At 48.4% G+C, this 17,672-nt stretch overlaps 1 protein-coding gene across 1 annotated transcript; it reads left to right on the top strand.

Annotated features, from left to right (window-relative positions):
• Positions 1–1,194: 1,194 nt before the first annotated feature.
• rps18 (ribosomal protein S18) lies at positions 1,195–15,088 on the top strand. The gene is made up of 6 exons (XM_052043556.1): positions 1,195–1,262; positions 3,862–3,960; positions 8,984–9,070; positions 10,002–10,103; positions 11,197–11,288; positions 14,965–15,088. Exons 1-6 carry the CDS (start codon positions 1,260–1,262, stop codon positions 15,038–15,040), a joined length of 459 nt encoding a protein of 152 aa, XP_051899516.1. The 5' UTR covers positions 1,195–1,259; the 3' UTR covers positions 15,041–15,088.
• Positions 15,089–17,672: the final 2,584 nt, after the last annotated feature.

Here is a 17,672-nt window from a genome sequence, read left to right as displayed (position 1 = left end):
CTGAATATCTTCACATAGTCAAAATCCTGGAGCTCCCTCTCCAGTTGGTTAATTTTCAAGCTCATCCAGTTTAAATGTAATTTCAGTGACAAGGTTGCCATCTCCTGAATAACAAAATTGTTAAATATTTTATCTTTACCACTGTTTATCTGATAATACAATGGGTATTTCATTCCAGATGATTTGAGATAGCAAGCACCACAAAATGCTCATTCATCCCATTGCGAAAGGCAATCGCCACAGATGCAGCTTTTATTTTCTTCTTATTCATTCAAGGGATGTGGGCATTGCAGGCTGAGCCAGCTTTTAATTCCTATTCCTAATAACCCTTGCCCACCTGAGTATTTACAGCATTTTCTGTTTTTATTTTAGATTTACAGCATTGAGTTTTGTTTTGTTGATTTTTATGTCCTAATATCTCCTTGTGCAGCTCAGTGTCAAACACTGTTTGATAGTACTCTTGTTCCTTTTGGACATTTTTAGTTTTGAAGATGATGTCAAAGGCCCCTCCCACCCCATTCTCTCTTCTTTCTTCCCCACCCCCCCCCCCCCCCCCCCGAATTAGGCAGAAGATACAAAAGCCTGAAACCACGCACCACTAGGCTCAAGGACAGCTTCTATCTTGCTGTTATAAAGACTACTGGATGGACCTCCTGTATCATAAGATAGACTCACAGTCTACCTCGTTATGGTCTTGCACCTTATTGTCTGCCTGCACTGCACTTTCTCTGCAACTGTAACACCTTATTTTGCATCTTACTGCTTTTCCCTTGTACTACCTCCATGCACAGTTGTAATGAAATGATCTGATTGGATGGCATGCAAAACTAAGCTTTTCGCTGTACCTTGATACATGTGACAATAATAAACCAATTACCAGGCTGTTGAATTTTTTACATCAGATTGATAAGAGTTGTTTTTTAATCACAAACAACCTAAGTGCAGAATGCTGGAGAATGACTACCAAGGCGTTTTTGGAAATCGTACTGAGCATCTACTGTCCTATTTTACTCAGGTTTTACTTAATCCAGATGCTGCCTGACCCGCTGAGTTCTCCAGCAGATGGTTGCTGCAGACCCTTCTGTCTCTCTTAATTTAACTCCTGGTAAGGGTTTACAGGCGGAACTCTCCTCTCAGGACGGGCGCCTACCCGGGCGGACAGGCGGCGCGGCACACCGGAAGTTGCCTCGGCGGTCACATAAAAGCGGTGGGACCGACTTCCTTTTTCTCTTTCAGACCGAGCGAGCGCCGCGGCCATCATGGTGAGTGGGGCCCCGCCGCCGGCAATCCGCCGCCATCCGCCGCGGCGGGCGGCCGGGGGGGCGGCGGGAGGGGGCCGGGCGCTGGCCCGCCGCTGCGAGAGGCGGGAGGTGGCGGAATGAAGGCCGAGGATGATGCCGCGGTCCCGCCAGCGGGGAAAGGGCTTCGGGCCGAGGCTGCAGCGGCCTGGAGTGTGGCGGGAGCCCGGGGGGTGTTAGAGGGGTGGGGGGGGAGAGAGGGGAGAGGTTGGGGACCACGGGGGGTGTGAGAGGGGAGAGGAGGTTGGGGACCACGGGGGGTGTTAGAGGGGTGGGGGGGGAGAGAGGGGAGAGGTTGGGGACCACGGGGGGTGTTAGAGGGGTGGGAGGGGAGAGGAGGTTGGGGACCACGGGGGGTGTTAGAGGGGTGGGAGGGGAGAGGAGGTTGGGGACCACGGGGGGTGTTAGAGGGGTGGGGGGGGAGGATGTTGGGGAGCCCGGGGGGGGGTGTTAGAGGGGTGGGGGAGAGGGGAGAGGATATTGGGGAGCCGGGAGGGGGGGTGTTAGGGAGGGAGGTTTGGGAGGGGGTGTTAGAGAGGGAGGGAGAGATGATGTTGGGGAGCCCGGGGTGGGGTGTTAGAGAGGGGAGAGGATGTTGGGGAGGGGGTGCGAGGGAAGGAGGTTGGGGAGCCCCAGGGAGAGAGAGAGGGGGGGAGGATTGGGGAGCCCCAGGGAGGGAGGATTGGGGAGCCCCAGGGAGGGAGGTTGGGGAGCCCCAGAGAGGGGGAGAGGGAGGTTGGGGAGCCCCAGAGAGAGAGAGGGGGGGGGAGGGAGGGAGGTTAGGAAGCCCGAGGGAGGGAGAGGGTTGTCCGGGGGAGGGAGGTTGGGGAGCCCGGGGGAGGGAGGTTGGGGAGCCCCAGGGAGGGAGGTTGTGGCCCCTGTGGAGGGAGGAGGTGAGTTTTGGGGAGCTCGGTGGGTGGGGTGGGGGGAGGGGTCTGTTGGAGGCAGGGCTGTGGGGGTGGGAAAGAGAAGACCAGAGAGAGGGGTGCAGTGTATGGGGGTGGGGGGTGTGGGCCTTTCTCAGGGAGGAGAGGTGGGAGTGAGGGATTGTTGCTGGGTTGCCAGCTCCCTTTCTGGAGGAAGTCAGGGCAAACCTGGCGGGGCCTTGAATCATTCATGAAGGGCAGCAGGAGGAAAATTGGTTTATTGTTGTCACATGAAAAGCTTTGTTTTCCATGCTATCCTTACAGATCATTTCATTGCAAAAGTGTACTAAGGTAGTACAAAAAAACTAATAGAATGTACAATAAAATGTTACAATTACAGAGAAAGTGCAGGCAGACAATAAGGTGCAAGGCCATGAGGAGGTAGATTGTGAGGTTAAGAGTCAATCTTATCGTATAAGGGGTCTGTTTAACGGTCATAACAATGGGAAGAAGCTGTCCTTGAGCCTGGTGGTGGGTGCTTTCAGGCTTTTATATCTTCTGCCCAATGAGAGGGGGGAGAAGAGAGAATGACTGGGGTGGGATGGGTCCTTGATTATATTGGCTGCTTTCCTGAGGCAGTGGAAAGTGTAGACAAAATCAGTGGTGGGGAAGCTGGTTTTCAAGGTGAATTGAGCAGTGTCCAGAACTCTGCAATTTCTTGTGATGTTGGGCAGAGCAGTTCCCACACCAAGCTGTGATGCATCCGAATAGGATGCTTTCTATGGTGCGTCTATAAAAATTGGTGAGGGTGAACGGGGACATCCTGAGTTTCTTTCAGTTACCTGGGGTCTGGGTGGCTTTTGCCTGGAATATAAGGCCACCGAGGGCCTATCCCAGTGGAGACACTGCAGATGCTAGGATCTGTAGGAACCCAGCAGGTCAGGCACCATCTATGAAAGGAAATGGATGGTTGACGTTTCAGGTCAAAATCCCTTCATCTGGACTGGAGACCCAACCCATTCCCTTTTCTCCTACGATCCGGCAACTTGTGCTTCTCCCTTGTGAGATTGATTACAGTGGCCATTTTAATCAACCCACATTCCTTTGGGATGTAGGGGGAAAGTGGAGCAGCTGATTAAACCCACACTTGGAGAATGTGCAAACTCCACACAGCCCAGAAGTCGGGATCGAACCTGGGTCTCTGGAGCCTAGGCAGCGAGCTAACTGCTGTGCCACTGTGCTGCCCATTCCTCACTGGGCTGTAGGGCAAAAATTGTGGGAATATGGGATAAGATTGGGAATTGAAGCTGACTGGAAATGCTGACACAGGCTAGATGGGCTGAATGCCCTCCCTGGTATTCCCCTTGGTAACAAACCTTTACTTGTTCTCCCTACCTCTGTACTGAGTTGCAGACCGCCCTGTCTTGTATGCAGATCCTGGGATCTGGAGCAAAAATCAAGCTGCTGGAACAACTCAGCGGGTAGGCAGCATTCATGGAGGCAAACATTGACCATTCCTCTGCTACCTGACCCATTGAGTTCCTCCAGCAGCTTGTTTTCTGCTTATAGAATAGTTGATTGACTTTAAGATGTGTGGTAAATATTAGGGCTGTGTATAATGCCCAGGAATTCAGGCTGAGATTAAAAGCTTCCCTGCATTGCTTCCCCTGTTGACAAATTGTTCCTTTGTTTTTCAGTCCTTGGTTATTCCTGAAAAGTTCCAGCACATTCTTCGAGTGCTCAACACCAACATTGATGGGCGAAGGAAGATAGCATTCGCTATCACCGCCATCAAGGTGAGAATCCCTGGTTTGAAACTTAAAATACCACAGAAGCTAGAAATCTGAAGGAAAACAGAAAATGCAGGAAGTCCTAAACAGATCAGACGGCACCTGCTGGTTCCTTGTGACTGGAGATGAGGTGGTCAACACAGTGATCAGGGTGTCATTATCACAAGCATCAGTTTTGAGTGTGTTTAAAGCCACTGATCTGTGTCTGTAGCACAAAATAAACTGCTGGAAGATCTCAGCCGGTCAAGGAGCATCCGTGGAGGCAAAGGGATGGTCGACATTTCAGGTCAAGATTCTGCAGTGGGACTGTGTCTCTGCATTTGTGTCTTTGTTGGTGTGCTTTGAGCCTACTGCCGATTCTGAATTTAGGATGTTACAATCTGCCTTTCAATGTAGCATCACCGTGTGTGTAAGTTAACTGGTTCAGAGTCTTACGGCGTGTGTGGTTGTTGGGTTTCTGTGACTAAATCCATTGCCTGAGTAAATCGTAATTTTCTCTTTCCAGTTAATTTTGCTGATCTGAAATTGTTTTCCAGGAGCTTCAACAAATCGTTGGTTTTATTTCAATAAGCTCAAATGATCCTGTTGCAGTGTTTTGAGTTCTTTGGTCGATATAACTTGGTATATTCCCATCGTTCTTTTTCAAACATCCGGCTTTCTGGGAGCTGTTAACAATTATTTTGAGAAACCAAATTGCCCCTGTATGGGGGAAAAAGCTCTAGTGCATGGTGGTGGTTGCCTCTATAACATGTGATCCAAGGTGCATTGTGTCATGACTTAGATATGGTTGTTATTTTTTGGTGTCTCTCATGAGAATCTTCTCACTGGACAGGAACCGTATAGAAGTTAGATAATTTGGAGTGCAGTGACTTGTTGCGTCTGTTTGATTTATTGTACCTGTGACCAAAGTTCAGATGGTGCCGTCCTTAGGAACTTGGTGCCATAGGTTGGAACTGCCTTACAGCTTTCTGGTGGTGAAACATAGAAACCCTCAGCACAGTTCAGGCCCTTCAGCCCACAAAGCTGTGCTGAACATGTCCCTACCTTAGAAATTACTAGGCTTACCCATAGCCCTCTATTTTTCTATGTACCCATCCAAAAGTCTCTCAAAAGACCCTATCGTATCCGCCTCCACCACCGTTGCCGGCAGCCCATTCCATGCACTCACCACTCTGAGTAAAAAAACTTACCCCTGACGTATCCCTTGTACCTACTCCCCAGCACCTTAAACCTGTGTCCTCTTGTGGCAGCCATTTCAGCCCTGGGAAAAGACCTCTGACTATCTACACGATCAATGCCTCTCATCATCTTAGAGGTGTCAGGTCCCCCCTCATCGTCCATCGTTCCAAAGAGAAAAGGCCGAGTTCATTCAACCTGTTCTCATAAGGCACGCTCCCCAATCCAGGCAGCATCCTTTCTAAATCTGCTCTGCACTCTTTCTATGGCTTCCACGTCCAGCAGATTAAAAAAATGGAAGGAGGACTAGGAGGCCATTGGCTCCTTGTGCCTGTTCAACCATTCAGTAAAATAATGGTTGATCTTTTACCTCAGTGAACCTTCCTGCACTTTCCCCATATCTCTCGATTCCTTTAATGCTCAATAATATATGGGTCTCTGTCCTGAATATAGATTAAAACTGTACTCTGGCACCCTTGGAAATTTGCTGGTGTCGGACTATTGGATGTTATTTATGTTGGGCCAACGGACTTTCTATTTTACTTATTTCTTCCACATGTCAACACAGTTTTCCAGTGAAATTGCTGAGTTTAAAGGGAGTAAGGGGAGCCGAGCTTTGGTTGGTTTAAAGGGGGTGTTGGAAACAGAACCAGTCGAGTGTTGGTTTGTAAATTGTGGCTTTTCAGCTTGTCGAACAAGTTGAAACATACAAGTGCTCTGGCAGCATACCTGGGCCAATTCTCTGAACCCTGGTCTTCCCAATCCTGACTGCACACCCAGCCCACACGTGGCTGGTGTCCGCATGTAATAATGACTTGCTGTACCAGGGGTGGTCCAGGTGCCAAACCATTGATATTTCTGAAGTTAACGGCGTTTTACTGTACTTTGTGACCAAGCCTCCATAGACCCCATGAAGGTCAAAGAGTCACTCTCCCTCAGTAAAGAGCCCTCATTTAGAGACTGATCCCTGATTCTTGACATTCCTGACGGGAAATCCCTGTCAAGTTAAGTATGTTGTATTCAGTGAGATTACCTGTCATTCTTCTGAATGCTAAAACCCACTCTGTTTACTCTACTGGCCCCAACCCAGGAATAATGGGTTGAAGCTTTACTGCACTCCTGTATGTCCTTGTATGGTAGGGACACCAGTTCCATCTCCCCAGGGCCTGTATAATTTAAATAAGAAGTCTGATGATGATGGGCAGCATTAATCACTGTACCTGCGGGTAACTTCACCTGTTTCCACATTGAATTCCTTTTGCCACGTCCGCCCCCATTCAAGCCTGTGCATTCTCCTCACGACTCAAGCTGTCCTGCAGCTTTGCGATCATCGAACTTGGATATATTATACTTAATCTCCATGGCAAGTCGTTGATACAGATTGAGAACAGCTGGGGCCCAACCTATCCCTGTGGTACACCACTGGTCGACCTCCCCACCTAAACCAATCGTTCCTTGTCTTCCTTACTGCCCCTCTCAAACCCTTGACCTCTCTGTCCTTTACTCCTACCCCATCTCCAACGTCTTACCTCTTCAAAAACATCAGTCAGTGCCACTTCCGTCGGAAGTCCTACTTTGAATCCATAGTTATGTGCGACAAAGATAACTTCCTTCCTCGCCCTTTGGAGTGGTCAAACAGACCACCGCCTTCCCAATGTCACAGCCGCCGTATGGCACTGCACTCACCCGGTCACATTCTCACCCATCCACTTGCAACCCACAAGTCTCCAGCAAGTTTCATTCCCAGTTCCCTGCCCTTCAGAAAAGGCTGGAAGTGGCGCCTGTTTCCACGTGTATGCACGTGATGTCCCTCTTTACAGAAAATAGGAGTAGGCCATTCTGTCCCTCAAACCTGCCCTGCTGTTCAACATGATCGCAGTTAATCTATACCAGCCTTGCTGCTGCTTCAGTGCCAGGTCCCCATAACCTTCAATTCTTTGGTCTTCCTAATATTTATCTCCCTCCATCTGTACTACATCTGATGATCCAGCCTCCACCTCCCTCAGGGGCAGAGAGTTCCAGAGATCCCCACCCTCTGAGAGAAGTTGTTTCCACCCACCTCGGTTTCAAATGGCTTCCCACCCCCACCTTCCCCCCCCCCCCCCCCGCCCAATCTTGTAACCTTGTCCCATTGTTTGGGACTCTTCCACTAGTGCAAACATCTCAACATCTACCCTGAGAGGCTCCCTCGGGATCTTGCATGTTTGAATAAGGGCATCCCCTGTTCTTCTAAACTCCAAGGAATACTGACCTAAACTGTCCAACAGTTTTTGATCAGGTAACCCTCTCATTCCCAGGAATTAGCTTGGTGAATCTGCTTTAGACCACCACACCACCATCTCTGTGTTCTGGTACTGACTGACCAGTAAACATCAGGGAGGTTCCTGCTGTTGGCTTCAGTCCCCACTGCTGACTCCATTCCTCAGCCATCTACTGCCTTCCTCTTCGTGGCAACAGTTGGATCCCTTCACCTCCTTTGCAAATGTCTCAGGACAGTAAAGCTCCAATAATCCGGCACCCTCAGGACTTTGATGGACTGGTGGGTTTTCCAGACTATTGAATGCTATTGTTATTAATACCCCAACTCGCCTTTAATTCAGTTATACTGTAGTATAACAAACTTTCCAGTGAATCTAATGAGTTTGTGCGAACCCAGTTCCTCAGTCAATTTCAAGCGAGTTCTCCCTTCACCTGCTGAGCCACATGTGAAACCATCAGGATTTCTTAATAGTTGGACAGTGGAGTGTCAGGTTTTACTGTACTTGACTCCCCAGGGTGAACTGTAGATCTGAAGCATCAGGTAACTCACCCCTGCCTTGGTTTCTCCATTACCCCTCCTTTGGCTCTCAGTTCAGCATCACAGATTTTGAGAATTCTTTAATTGCTTCATAGTCTTCCAAGCAAATAACAGACTGCTTGGAGGAACTCTGTGGCAGCATCTGTGGGGGGAGAGTTGTCAACATTTCTGGTCGGGATCCTGTTTCAGTCCTAAGCCGAAATGTCGACAGTTTCTTCCCCCACTCCCCACAGATGCTGCTCAGCCTTCTGAGTTTCTCCAGCAGTTTGATTTTTTTTGTTTGCTCCAGATTCCAGTATCTGCAGTCTTCTTGTGTCCATGATTTTTCCAAATTTTAAGTGTTCCCCCACTAGTGGCAGTGTCGTCGTCTGCCGAGGCTCCATGTTCCGTAATTCCCCCTCACCCCAAATCTGCCTCTTCCCCTTGAAACTGGGTTAACCCATCTCTTTTATTAGTGTTTTGTGTGTTTCATAAAATACTTTATTCACTGAGGGCAGGAATTATTTTAGTCACTCTGAGTGGGAGGTAAAATCGTTCATTGGTACTCACAAATGTAAATCACGCACTGCTGGGCCCAGCTCTGACCATGGGTGTTTTAATTCTATTTCTTCCCATTTTGTCCAACCCTCTCGGAGTTGTGTTCCACAGGACTGATGCAGGGTCTCGGCCCAACACATCGACCACCCCACTGCCTCCACAGATGCCCCCTGACCCACTGACTTTCTCCAGCAGTTTGCTTTTTGCTTCAGATTCCAGTATTTGTAGTCTCTTATGTCTGTTATACATCCTTGTGGAGATGTATGTTTGTGTGGGTGATATGATGCCGGCTTGACTGATGCAGCTTAGAGCAGGGAAGCTCAAAAGAACAATCTTGGCCACACTGAGTCGTTGTTACAAAGATTTAACCAGATTAGTCCCACATATTCCCAGCAACTGTTTTCTTTGGTTTGCTCCTACAGCCTATTATGAATGCCTAATGTATGCATAGTCCTTGAGGTCGTTTACTCTGTGCCATCTACTGTGAGCCTCTAATTGTCTGCAATTATCTGTTGTCAGGGTGTTGGGAGGCGCTATGCTCATGTGGTGCTGAGGAAAGCAGACATTGACCTGAGCAAGAGAGCCGGAGAGCTTTCTGAAGAGGAGGTGAGTCGCTGGTATCTGGTGACCTGGCAAAACCACTTTGATTGTACTGATTAACCTTGTCGCTGTTGTATAATGCAGTGCAGTCTTTATAATGTGGGAGTGAATTTGTGGGATTAAGGTCCATTAACGTTAGTTCTGGGAATACCAACAAGAAATGGACATAGGTTCCTGGTCCATTACCCTGCTTCACACTGAGTTGCTGTATTAACTCCACAGGAGGATCCCTGTGTACCTCAGTGCCCAAGGATGAATTGAACTGCCTTGACTAATAAACAGCTGGAGGAGCTCAGTGGGTCGAGCGCCCTCTGTGGGAGGAAAGGAATTGTCGACATTTCGGGTCGTGGCCCAAAACATCAACAATTCCTTTCCTCCCACAAGTGCTGCTCGACTCGCTGAGCTCCTCCAGCAGATTATTTGTTGCTCCAGATTCCAGCATCTGCGGTTTCCTGTGTCTGAACTGCCTCGAGTACACTACAGCCAGAACTCTCGGCGTCTGCTGTCTAACCATCTGAGAATGTTGGTTTTCAAACCCCCTGTGCCTCCCTGTTTCTGCAAAGCTTCCAGTTCCTCCGGTCTCAACCACTGGAGTTCTTTCCATAAATCTCCCCACATCATAAAACGCCTCGAAACCTACCTCTTAAATCACACATGTGCTCGTCTGTCCTGATATCCCACGACAATGCATGGTGTCACATTTCCTTGATGCTCCTGGGAAGTGCAGTGGACTGTTGGCTTCCAGATGATGTGCCATGTATGTCTTCAATGGCCAATCAGCCTTCTACTTTCAACAGCAAACAGTGTCCTGGATGGGAACCACGGTAACCTGAGTAACTATTCTTGCTGGATGTTCTGTGTGCCCTTGACAACATAGAGACACACTTATTTAGAAACTAAATGTTGGTGACAGCTTGTTTGTCTCGTCCACCTGCAGGTTGAACGCATTATAACAATCATGCAGAATCCACGACAGTACAAGATCCCTGACTGGTTCTTGAACAGACAGAAGGATGTCAAAGACGGCAAATACAGCCAGGTAGGGCAATGTCCAAGATTAAGGCTGAGCATTGCTTGTTAACGTATTACTGAGTACTGGACTGGTGTTCCTCCCCAGATTACTCTGCATGGTGTGCAGTTAGGGAGCAGTATTCAGGGCATCGTTCAATGTCTGTGCATTACGGGGAGGAGGTTGATAGTATGCTTAGACTAACCCCCTTAAGTTTTTTATTTCTCCTTAATTAATGCATCAGACAGACACTAAAATCATGATTTAAAATGGCATTCGGGGCTGTTTACTGTGAGATTCTCAGAAATGGAGAGTGTGGGTGCATTGGGGTGATGGGATTGACACGGGTATGATGGACCGAAGGGCCTGTTCCTTGACTCTGACTCTAAATACTTAATTGCTTGTGGAAGGAGCAAAAAAACAAACTGCTGGAGGAACTCAGCAAGTCAGGCAGCATCTGTGGAGGGAAATGGACACTCGGTGTTGCGGGTCAAGGCCCCTCATTTCTCTCCACAGATGCTGCCTGACCCGCTGAGATCCTCCAGCAGTTGTCTCTTGCTCCAGATTTCAGCATCTGCAGACTGTGTCTGCATGTGGAAGGGTTCTCTTCCTCATCAAGTTGAATTGCTTCTCACTTGTAGTGTATCTTTGCCAATATCAGTAGGCTTTGGAAGGAATGAAGATGTCCTCTTCCTCTGCATTGTGTTTATGTTCTGAATGGGCAGCAACTGTGTCCCATCCTAGCCTAGAGTACCCACGGTTCCTGCATCACCAGCAGTGTAGTGCTCTTGTACCCGGCACACTATTTTACCAGTGTGTGTGGCCAGAGTGAAGTAGGCGGGGGGTGTCTGTATGAAGGCAAAACACTGGTGGAGACAAGTTGAGGGACAGAGAGCCTGTTTCTGTGCTGTAAGTTTCACTGCATGTACAGCACAGAAACAGGCTTTGCTGACTGATTTTTGCTCCACACAAGGTCTCCTCCCCACCCCCTTCTATCAGTGCGCTCCCCTGTTTTTTGTCTTTTTATCTAGCTTTCCCTTGGGTGTGCTATGTCTAATCTGCGTGGGTATCATACACATCCTTCTTTATTTGACTATTTTTATTTGCTTCCGTAATCTCTCAGGTCTTGGCCAACGGTCTAGACAACAAACTGCGTGAGGATCTGGAGCGGTTGAAGAAGATCCGTGCACACAGGGGTCTGCGGCACTTCTGGGGGTAAGTCCAGTTGCTGCTCAGTCCTGTCACCGAGTGTCAGCCGTCGGCATCAGCAGCACTGGCTTGCATTGCTTGCGTGGGTAGGGGGTGTGCTCAGCAATCCTGAGCTCTCAGTAGCTGGGCAGTTGTTCCATCTTTGGTCAGATACTGTAGGATGTCGAATAGGAGACTTCCCTCTCCGTGGTCTGAACTTGACTTGATGGATTGGTGTGACTATGTGCCTGGCCGTTGCCTGTGGACCTTTCTGTGGAGTTGTTGATCCTGCATTCTTTTCCTCTCCTTATGGGCAAAGCTCTGGAAGTTTAGAGAGACTTGATTATCTGCTGGTCTAGTTTCTCTTGACAATACAGAAACAGATGGGTGTCCTTCAACAGCCTGAGGGAGAAGACGATCTTTGTCAAGTCTTCCACAGTTAGAGATGTAGGACATTCACCCTTTCGAGTCTAATTGCTTATTGGGTACTTCCATGGCTGATCATCTTCTCAGTGTTGTGTCCCCACACACCCACCATTCCTAAAACATAGGACAGTGCAGCACAGGAGCAGGCCCTTCGTCCCACAATGGCTATGCCAATCATGATGCCAATTTAAACTAATCCCATCCCCTGCCTGTTCAACTGCCCGTCGAAATGCTTCTTCAGCATTGCTACCGTATCTGCTTCCACCCCTGTTCCCCAGCAGCGTGTTCCAGGCACCTAACTAACATTCTGTATAAAACAGAACTTGCTTCGCACATCTCCTTTAAACTCCCACCCCCTCAAATCTTCACCCTCTAGTATCTGACATTGCTACCCTGGGTAAAAGACTGGCTATCTCTCCCATCCATGCCTCTCATTTTATAAACTTCTACCAACTCGCCCCTCAGCCTCCGATGTTCCAAAGAGAACCAGGTCTGTCTGACCTCCTTATCAAACCCATCCAACATCCTGGTGAACCTCTTCTGCACCGTCTCCAAAGCCTTCACATCCTTCCTGTAATGTGGTGACCAGAACTGCACACAATACTTCAAATGTAGCTGAACCACAGTTTTATACAGCTGCAACGTGACTTCCTGACTTATACCCAGTGCCCCGACCGATGCAAGTACACACGCCATACGCCTTCTTTACCACTCCGTCTACTTATGTTCCACTTCCAGGGAGCTGTGGACTTGCACCCCAAGATCCCTCTGTATATCAGCGCTCTTCAGGGTCCTGCCATTTACTGTACACTTTCCTCTTACATTTGACCTCCCAAAGTGCAACACCTCACACTTGTCCGGATTAAACTCCGTCTGCCATTTCTCTGCCCATATTTCCAACTGATCTACATCCTGCTTTATTCTTTGACAACCTTCCTCACTATCCACAACTCTGCCAATTTTCATGTCATCTGCAAACTTACTCATCAGGCCACCTATGTTTTTGACATAATTCATGTACATCACAAACAAGCGATCCCAGCAAAGCAGGATCTGATACAGGGTTTCCACCCGAAACATCAACAATTCCTCCCCCCCCCCAACAGACGCTGCCCAACCTGCTGAGTTCCTCTCAGCAGATTGTTTATTGCTCCAGGTTGCAGCATCAGCAGTCTCCTGTCTCCAACAGAGGTCCCAGCACTGATCCTTGTGGAATGCCACTGGTCACAGACCTCCAGTCAGCAGCCCTTCACCACTATCTTCTTGTCTTTTGTGGCCAAACCAATTTTGAATTCAACCTACCAAGTCACCGTGGATCCCATGTGCCTAATCCTCTGGATCAGCCTACCATGAGCTTCCTGATGCAGGATCTCAACCTAAGATGTCTACAGTTCCTCCCTCCCCACCCCTCCACAGATGCTGCTTGACCCACTGAGTTCCTCCAGCGGATTGTGCGTCATTACCATGAGTAGCCCCTTGATAGTTTTTTGTGTCCATAAATTTATTCTCAAACATATTTGGCACGCTAGTCGCTTCGGTCCTCTGTGATAGCGAACTCCACAGGTTCGCTGCCTGGTGTGAAGGAACACGAGAGAGACTGTAGATGCTGGAAATCTGGAGCAACACACAAAATGCTGGAGGAACTCAGCGGGTCAGGCAGCATCCGTGGAGGGAAATGGACAGTCGACATTTCAGGCAGAGACCCTTCGTCAGGCCCGACCCACTTTTGCGTTTTGTGTGTTGCTGCTGTGAAGAAATTCCCTCATTTCAGTCTAAAATGTCCGAACCCTTACTCTGAGACTGTGACACTGGCTCTAGACTTCTCAGCCACATCCTTCCTGTCCAGCCCCGTCAGCATTTCATCCGTTTCAATGAGATCTCCTTCTAAACACTAGTGAATAAAAACCTGGTTGGCTTCACCTCTTCTCTCACAACGTCCCAGGAATCAGTGGTGAGTCCTTGCTGCACTGCTTCAATAGAAACTACAACCTTTCTTGGGTAAAGAGAACAGAAGTGTGCACAGTTCTCGGGTGTGATCTCCCTGAGGACCTGCACAACTGCAGCAAGACACCCTCTCACCCGCATTCACGCCCTCGTCCGCTGAAACCCAACGTACCATTTGCCTCCTACATTGCCTGCTGCCCCTACATCTTTTGCTCTCAGTGACTAGTTATACAAAGACACCTAAATCTCTTTCTGCGTTAATGCTTCCCAATCTCACGCTGTTCAAGTAACACGCTGCCACTTAATCTGCATCTGCTTGGTTTTGCCCACTCTCACTTTGAAGCCTCTTTGCATCTTCCTTGCAATTCATAATCCCACCCAGTTTAGTGTCGTCAGCAGAATTGGAAATAACACCCTTCTCTACATCGTTGATATTTTGGGGCCCAAGTATTGATCCCTGTAGTATGCCAACAGTTACTGCCACCATGTGAAGGGCCTGTTTATACCCCAGGTCTGTCGACCAATTTTCAGACCACAGCCAACGCATCAGTTTTGATTTCTCTTTGAATTTCTAGCACTTGCAGCTTGTTTTATTTTTTTAAGCCTCATCTAAAGTGGCCAGGTTTGGCTCCACGCCTATCTGTTGCATCTGCAGTTAGCAAATGATTCCCCTTGCTTCTTCGCCAACCCTTGTCTTCTGCGGTCCATTCCAGTGCCTGCTAAAATCCAGTTGCTCCCATCTTTCCTCCATCCCAGAAGAACTGGGAGCTTTGTGTTTACGACGAGTGTCAAATTTCTCTCCTGATCAATCCCATGGAACTTTTTAACAGCGCAGCAGCAGGCCATTTGGCCCAAAGTCTCCATGCTGGCCCCCAGAGGAGCAATCCCTTGAGTTCCATTGCCCTTCTCCTTCCCTGTGCCCTGGAACTTTCTCTCTCACTTCCCATCAACTCCTCTAGCTGCCCTTCATGAGTCTGTTTTGCCATTGGTCCACGGTATGGGGTAATTTACAGTTAACCTGCCCTTGGGCTGTGGTGGGAACCGGAATGCCTGGAGAAACGGGCACGGGAAGAACTTTTCGCCTCCATTCAGCACCCCGGTCAGGATCACACCCGGGTCCCTGGAGCTGTGAGGCATCAGCATTAACTGCTGTACCAGAGCTGCTCTGAAGGTCCAGTGTGGATGCTGGTTAATTCAGCAGTGGTGACAGGGTTAATGAGTCCTGTAGTTACGGTGGGATTTGTATTCGTGTTAAGAACCTGCCGGGTACTGTGTTAAGTGAGCCTGTTGCTGCCTTTGAGCTCCCTCTGACATAACTCCTTCCTCTCCACAGTCTCCGTGTGCGTGGCCAGCACACCAAGACCACAGGCCGAAGAGGGCGCACAGTCGGTGTGTCCAAGAAGAAGTAAATATTTCAACTGGTGTCAAACTCGTCAATAAATATCCAATTGAAATGATCCTGTGTGGCTTCATTTGTCGACAACACTACAAGGGTAGCTGGCTTCTCGTCTGTGTCTTGACATTAAGCTGCTGTCTTGTTGCTGTTGTGCGATTTGTTTTCTGTTACCCCTGAAGTGTTAATTTCCTTTCTGGGGGTTGTTGACTGGGGTTACATATAACTACATCCTCCCAATTACCTCTGGGGAGAATGGAGGCTTTGATTTTGTAGCCAAGTGTCAGATGTTACCCTTGATTGGTCCTTGGAGCTCCTTGGAACATTACTGAGCATTTTTATGCTTGCAGGCCCTCCCTAGGTTACGGATGCCTGACTTATGAACAGCCCGCATATGAACAAGCATTTGGGAGACCAGCGGGGTGGATTCACCCGGCTGCAGGCATCTTCCCCGTGCCTTCTCTCCTGGCCCAAAGCTGCAACAATCATGGGGGGGGGGGGGGGGGGGTGCTGGGTGGTGCAGAGCAGAGCCAGAACACTGAGCAGACTCACTCCCTCACCGAGTCAGTGAGGCCGGCTGGCATCCGCTCTTCCCACGCCTGCTCGGTCCCCCCATTACCACTGGTTCTGTGGTCCTCTCCCACACACTAGGTCTGTTCATTTCCTACTTACAAACAGTTTGGGTTATCAAAGGTTCTCAAGAACCAAACCCTGTCCTAACCCGGGGACTGCCTGTATAATGTCAGTGAACAGAAGCAAAGCATCCCACGCATGTGTGTTTTCAATAGTTATCGAGCCTGTCTGTGACACATTTTGGAGCAGACTCATTCTCGTGCAGTCCGTTCCAAAACAATTGTCTGAGAGAAGATAATGGACTGTCACCTCTTCGAAGATTGTGCAGAAATGTTGACCTTTGTTCTTGCCTGTGTGCTGATGTAGGCAGTAATGATTGGGAGCTGCCTTGGTGAGTTGAGAATCTGTTTCCCTAGTGTTGTATTTTTGCTAAATTAGTAATTATGACAAGTGTCAAATTGATTGGTCTTGTGACACACCTTGGAACACTTTAACAACACAGCAAGCCATCTGGTCCATGCCAGTTCCCAGTAACCAGTAATTGGATATTTTTACTCTGACGACTAAGGTTTTTACGCCTATTCGTGAGTTTTGTAACAGTCCTGCTTGCTTCTAACTTGGCTGTTCTTGCTGTTTGGATTGTGACCTTTCTTCCTACCTGTAATGAAAAAAATGCTGATTTGAATGTCTCGGTTTAAGAGACTTTGGACATTTGTTACCTACAGCTGATCATCACTGGGACTTCTCCCATCTTCTCCCAGTCACATGTAGACTACTTACTGGCTTATGAAGGAAAAGAACTTCGAGAGAGAGAGTTCACTCCAAAAATGTTGCGTCCTGCCAACATCTATCAGTCTCATCTATTTAACAAGAAGACACACCCACACAATGCTCTGCTGTAGTATGTGAAGCAGCACACAGTAAAAAGATCAGCCCCAACCTACATGCTACATAACAGCTTCAAGTGTACCAGAGGTCAGGATCATACAGATGGAACAGGCCCTTTGGCCCACCCACTCTGTGCTAACCATCAATCACCAATCTGACACTGATCCCGTTTTATTCTACCCTCACCCACACATTAGGGGTTAATTTACAGTGGCCAATTAACCTACCAACCTGCATGTCTTTGGGGGACAGGAGGAAACCCACGGGGTCACAGGGAGAATGTGCAAACTCCACCCAGACAGTGCCAGAGGTCAGGATTGAACCTGGACCTCTGGAGTCATGAGGCAGCGGCTCTACCTGCTGCACAGCTGCTGTAGGGAAAGGCTATGGAAATTGTGGAACGAGACGTGGAAATTGGGTGGTGTGTACCACAGCTGATCAGAAATTGTTCCTTTTACACAAGTCTTAACGCTTCTCTGAAACTTCCTACCTATTGCTTCCTGTACAGCGTAGTATAAATTCTTCCATCTGGTCGAATGGATTGGAAACACTGGATGAATTACAACAATGAAATTCCTGTAAAGGTGGAGCTTCTGAAGCTCTCGTGTATTTTGGAAAAGATAGAAAATGTTGTTTCTAGTTGCCTTTTAAACCATAGAAATGGTTATTTCTTTTGAGTGGGAGCCACATTTCAGGAAGAACGTCAAGAAGGGTGCAGCAAAGATTTGTAGGTGTGGCCACTGGGCAGACTTTCATTTATTGGGGGAGTTGGAAAAGCTGTATTATGGTGCAGGTGGCTTTAAGTGTTAAACGTCACAAACGCCTTTTGAGGGAACCATTTTTCATTGACAGAAGTAACGGAAACAGGAGGTGACAGGTAACACGAAGAAAGTATCCCCTGCAGTGTGAACAGCAGCTAGAACAAGCTGCCTGGAAGTGTGGCGGAAGCAGGTTTATTTGGGAAAGTCACAAGGCAATTGGATAAACTGTTGGAAGTGGAAGCTAGCTATGGGATCAGTTGAATGTATTTTACCAATGTGGTGGTGTGTAGCTGTGAAAGGCCTCCAATGTCATGATTCACTGTAGTGGCCATTCAGATTATGCATCTCGCGTGTCACTTCAGTCTACTTGTCCTGTGCCAACAGTTGCATTGGAAATCTTTAGTTCCCTGTACAAACAACCATTCT

This window comes from Pristis pectinata, chromosome 34 (assembly GCF_009764475.1).
Source record: "Pristis pectinata isolate sPriPec2 chromosome 34, sPriPec2.1.pri, whole genome shotgun sequence".
Classification (NCBI taxonomy): domain Eukaryota; kingdom Metazoa; phylum Chordata; class Chondrichthyes; order Rhinopristiformes; family Pristidae; genus Pristis; species Pristis pectinata.
The sequence above is the reverse complement of the archived record's forward strand: the minus strand, read 5'-3'. Positions and strand labels throughout refer to the sequence as shown.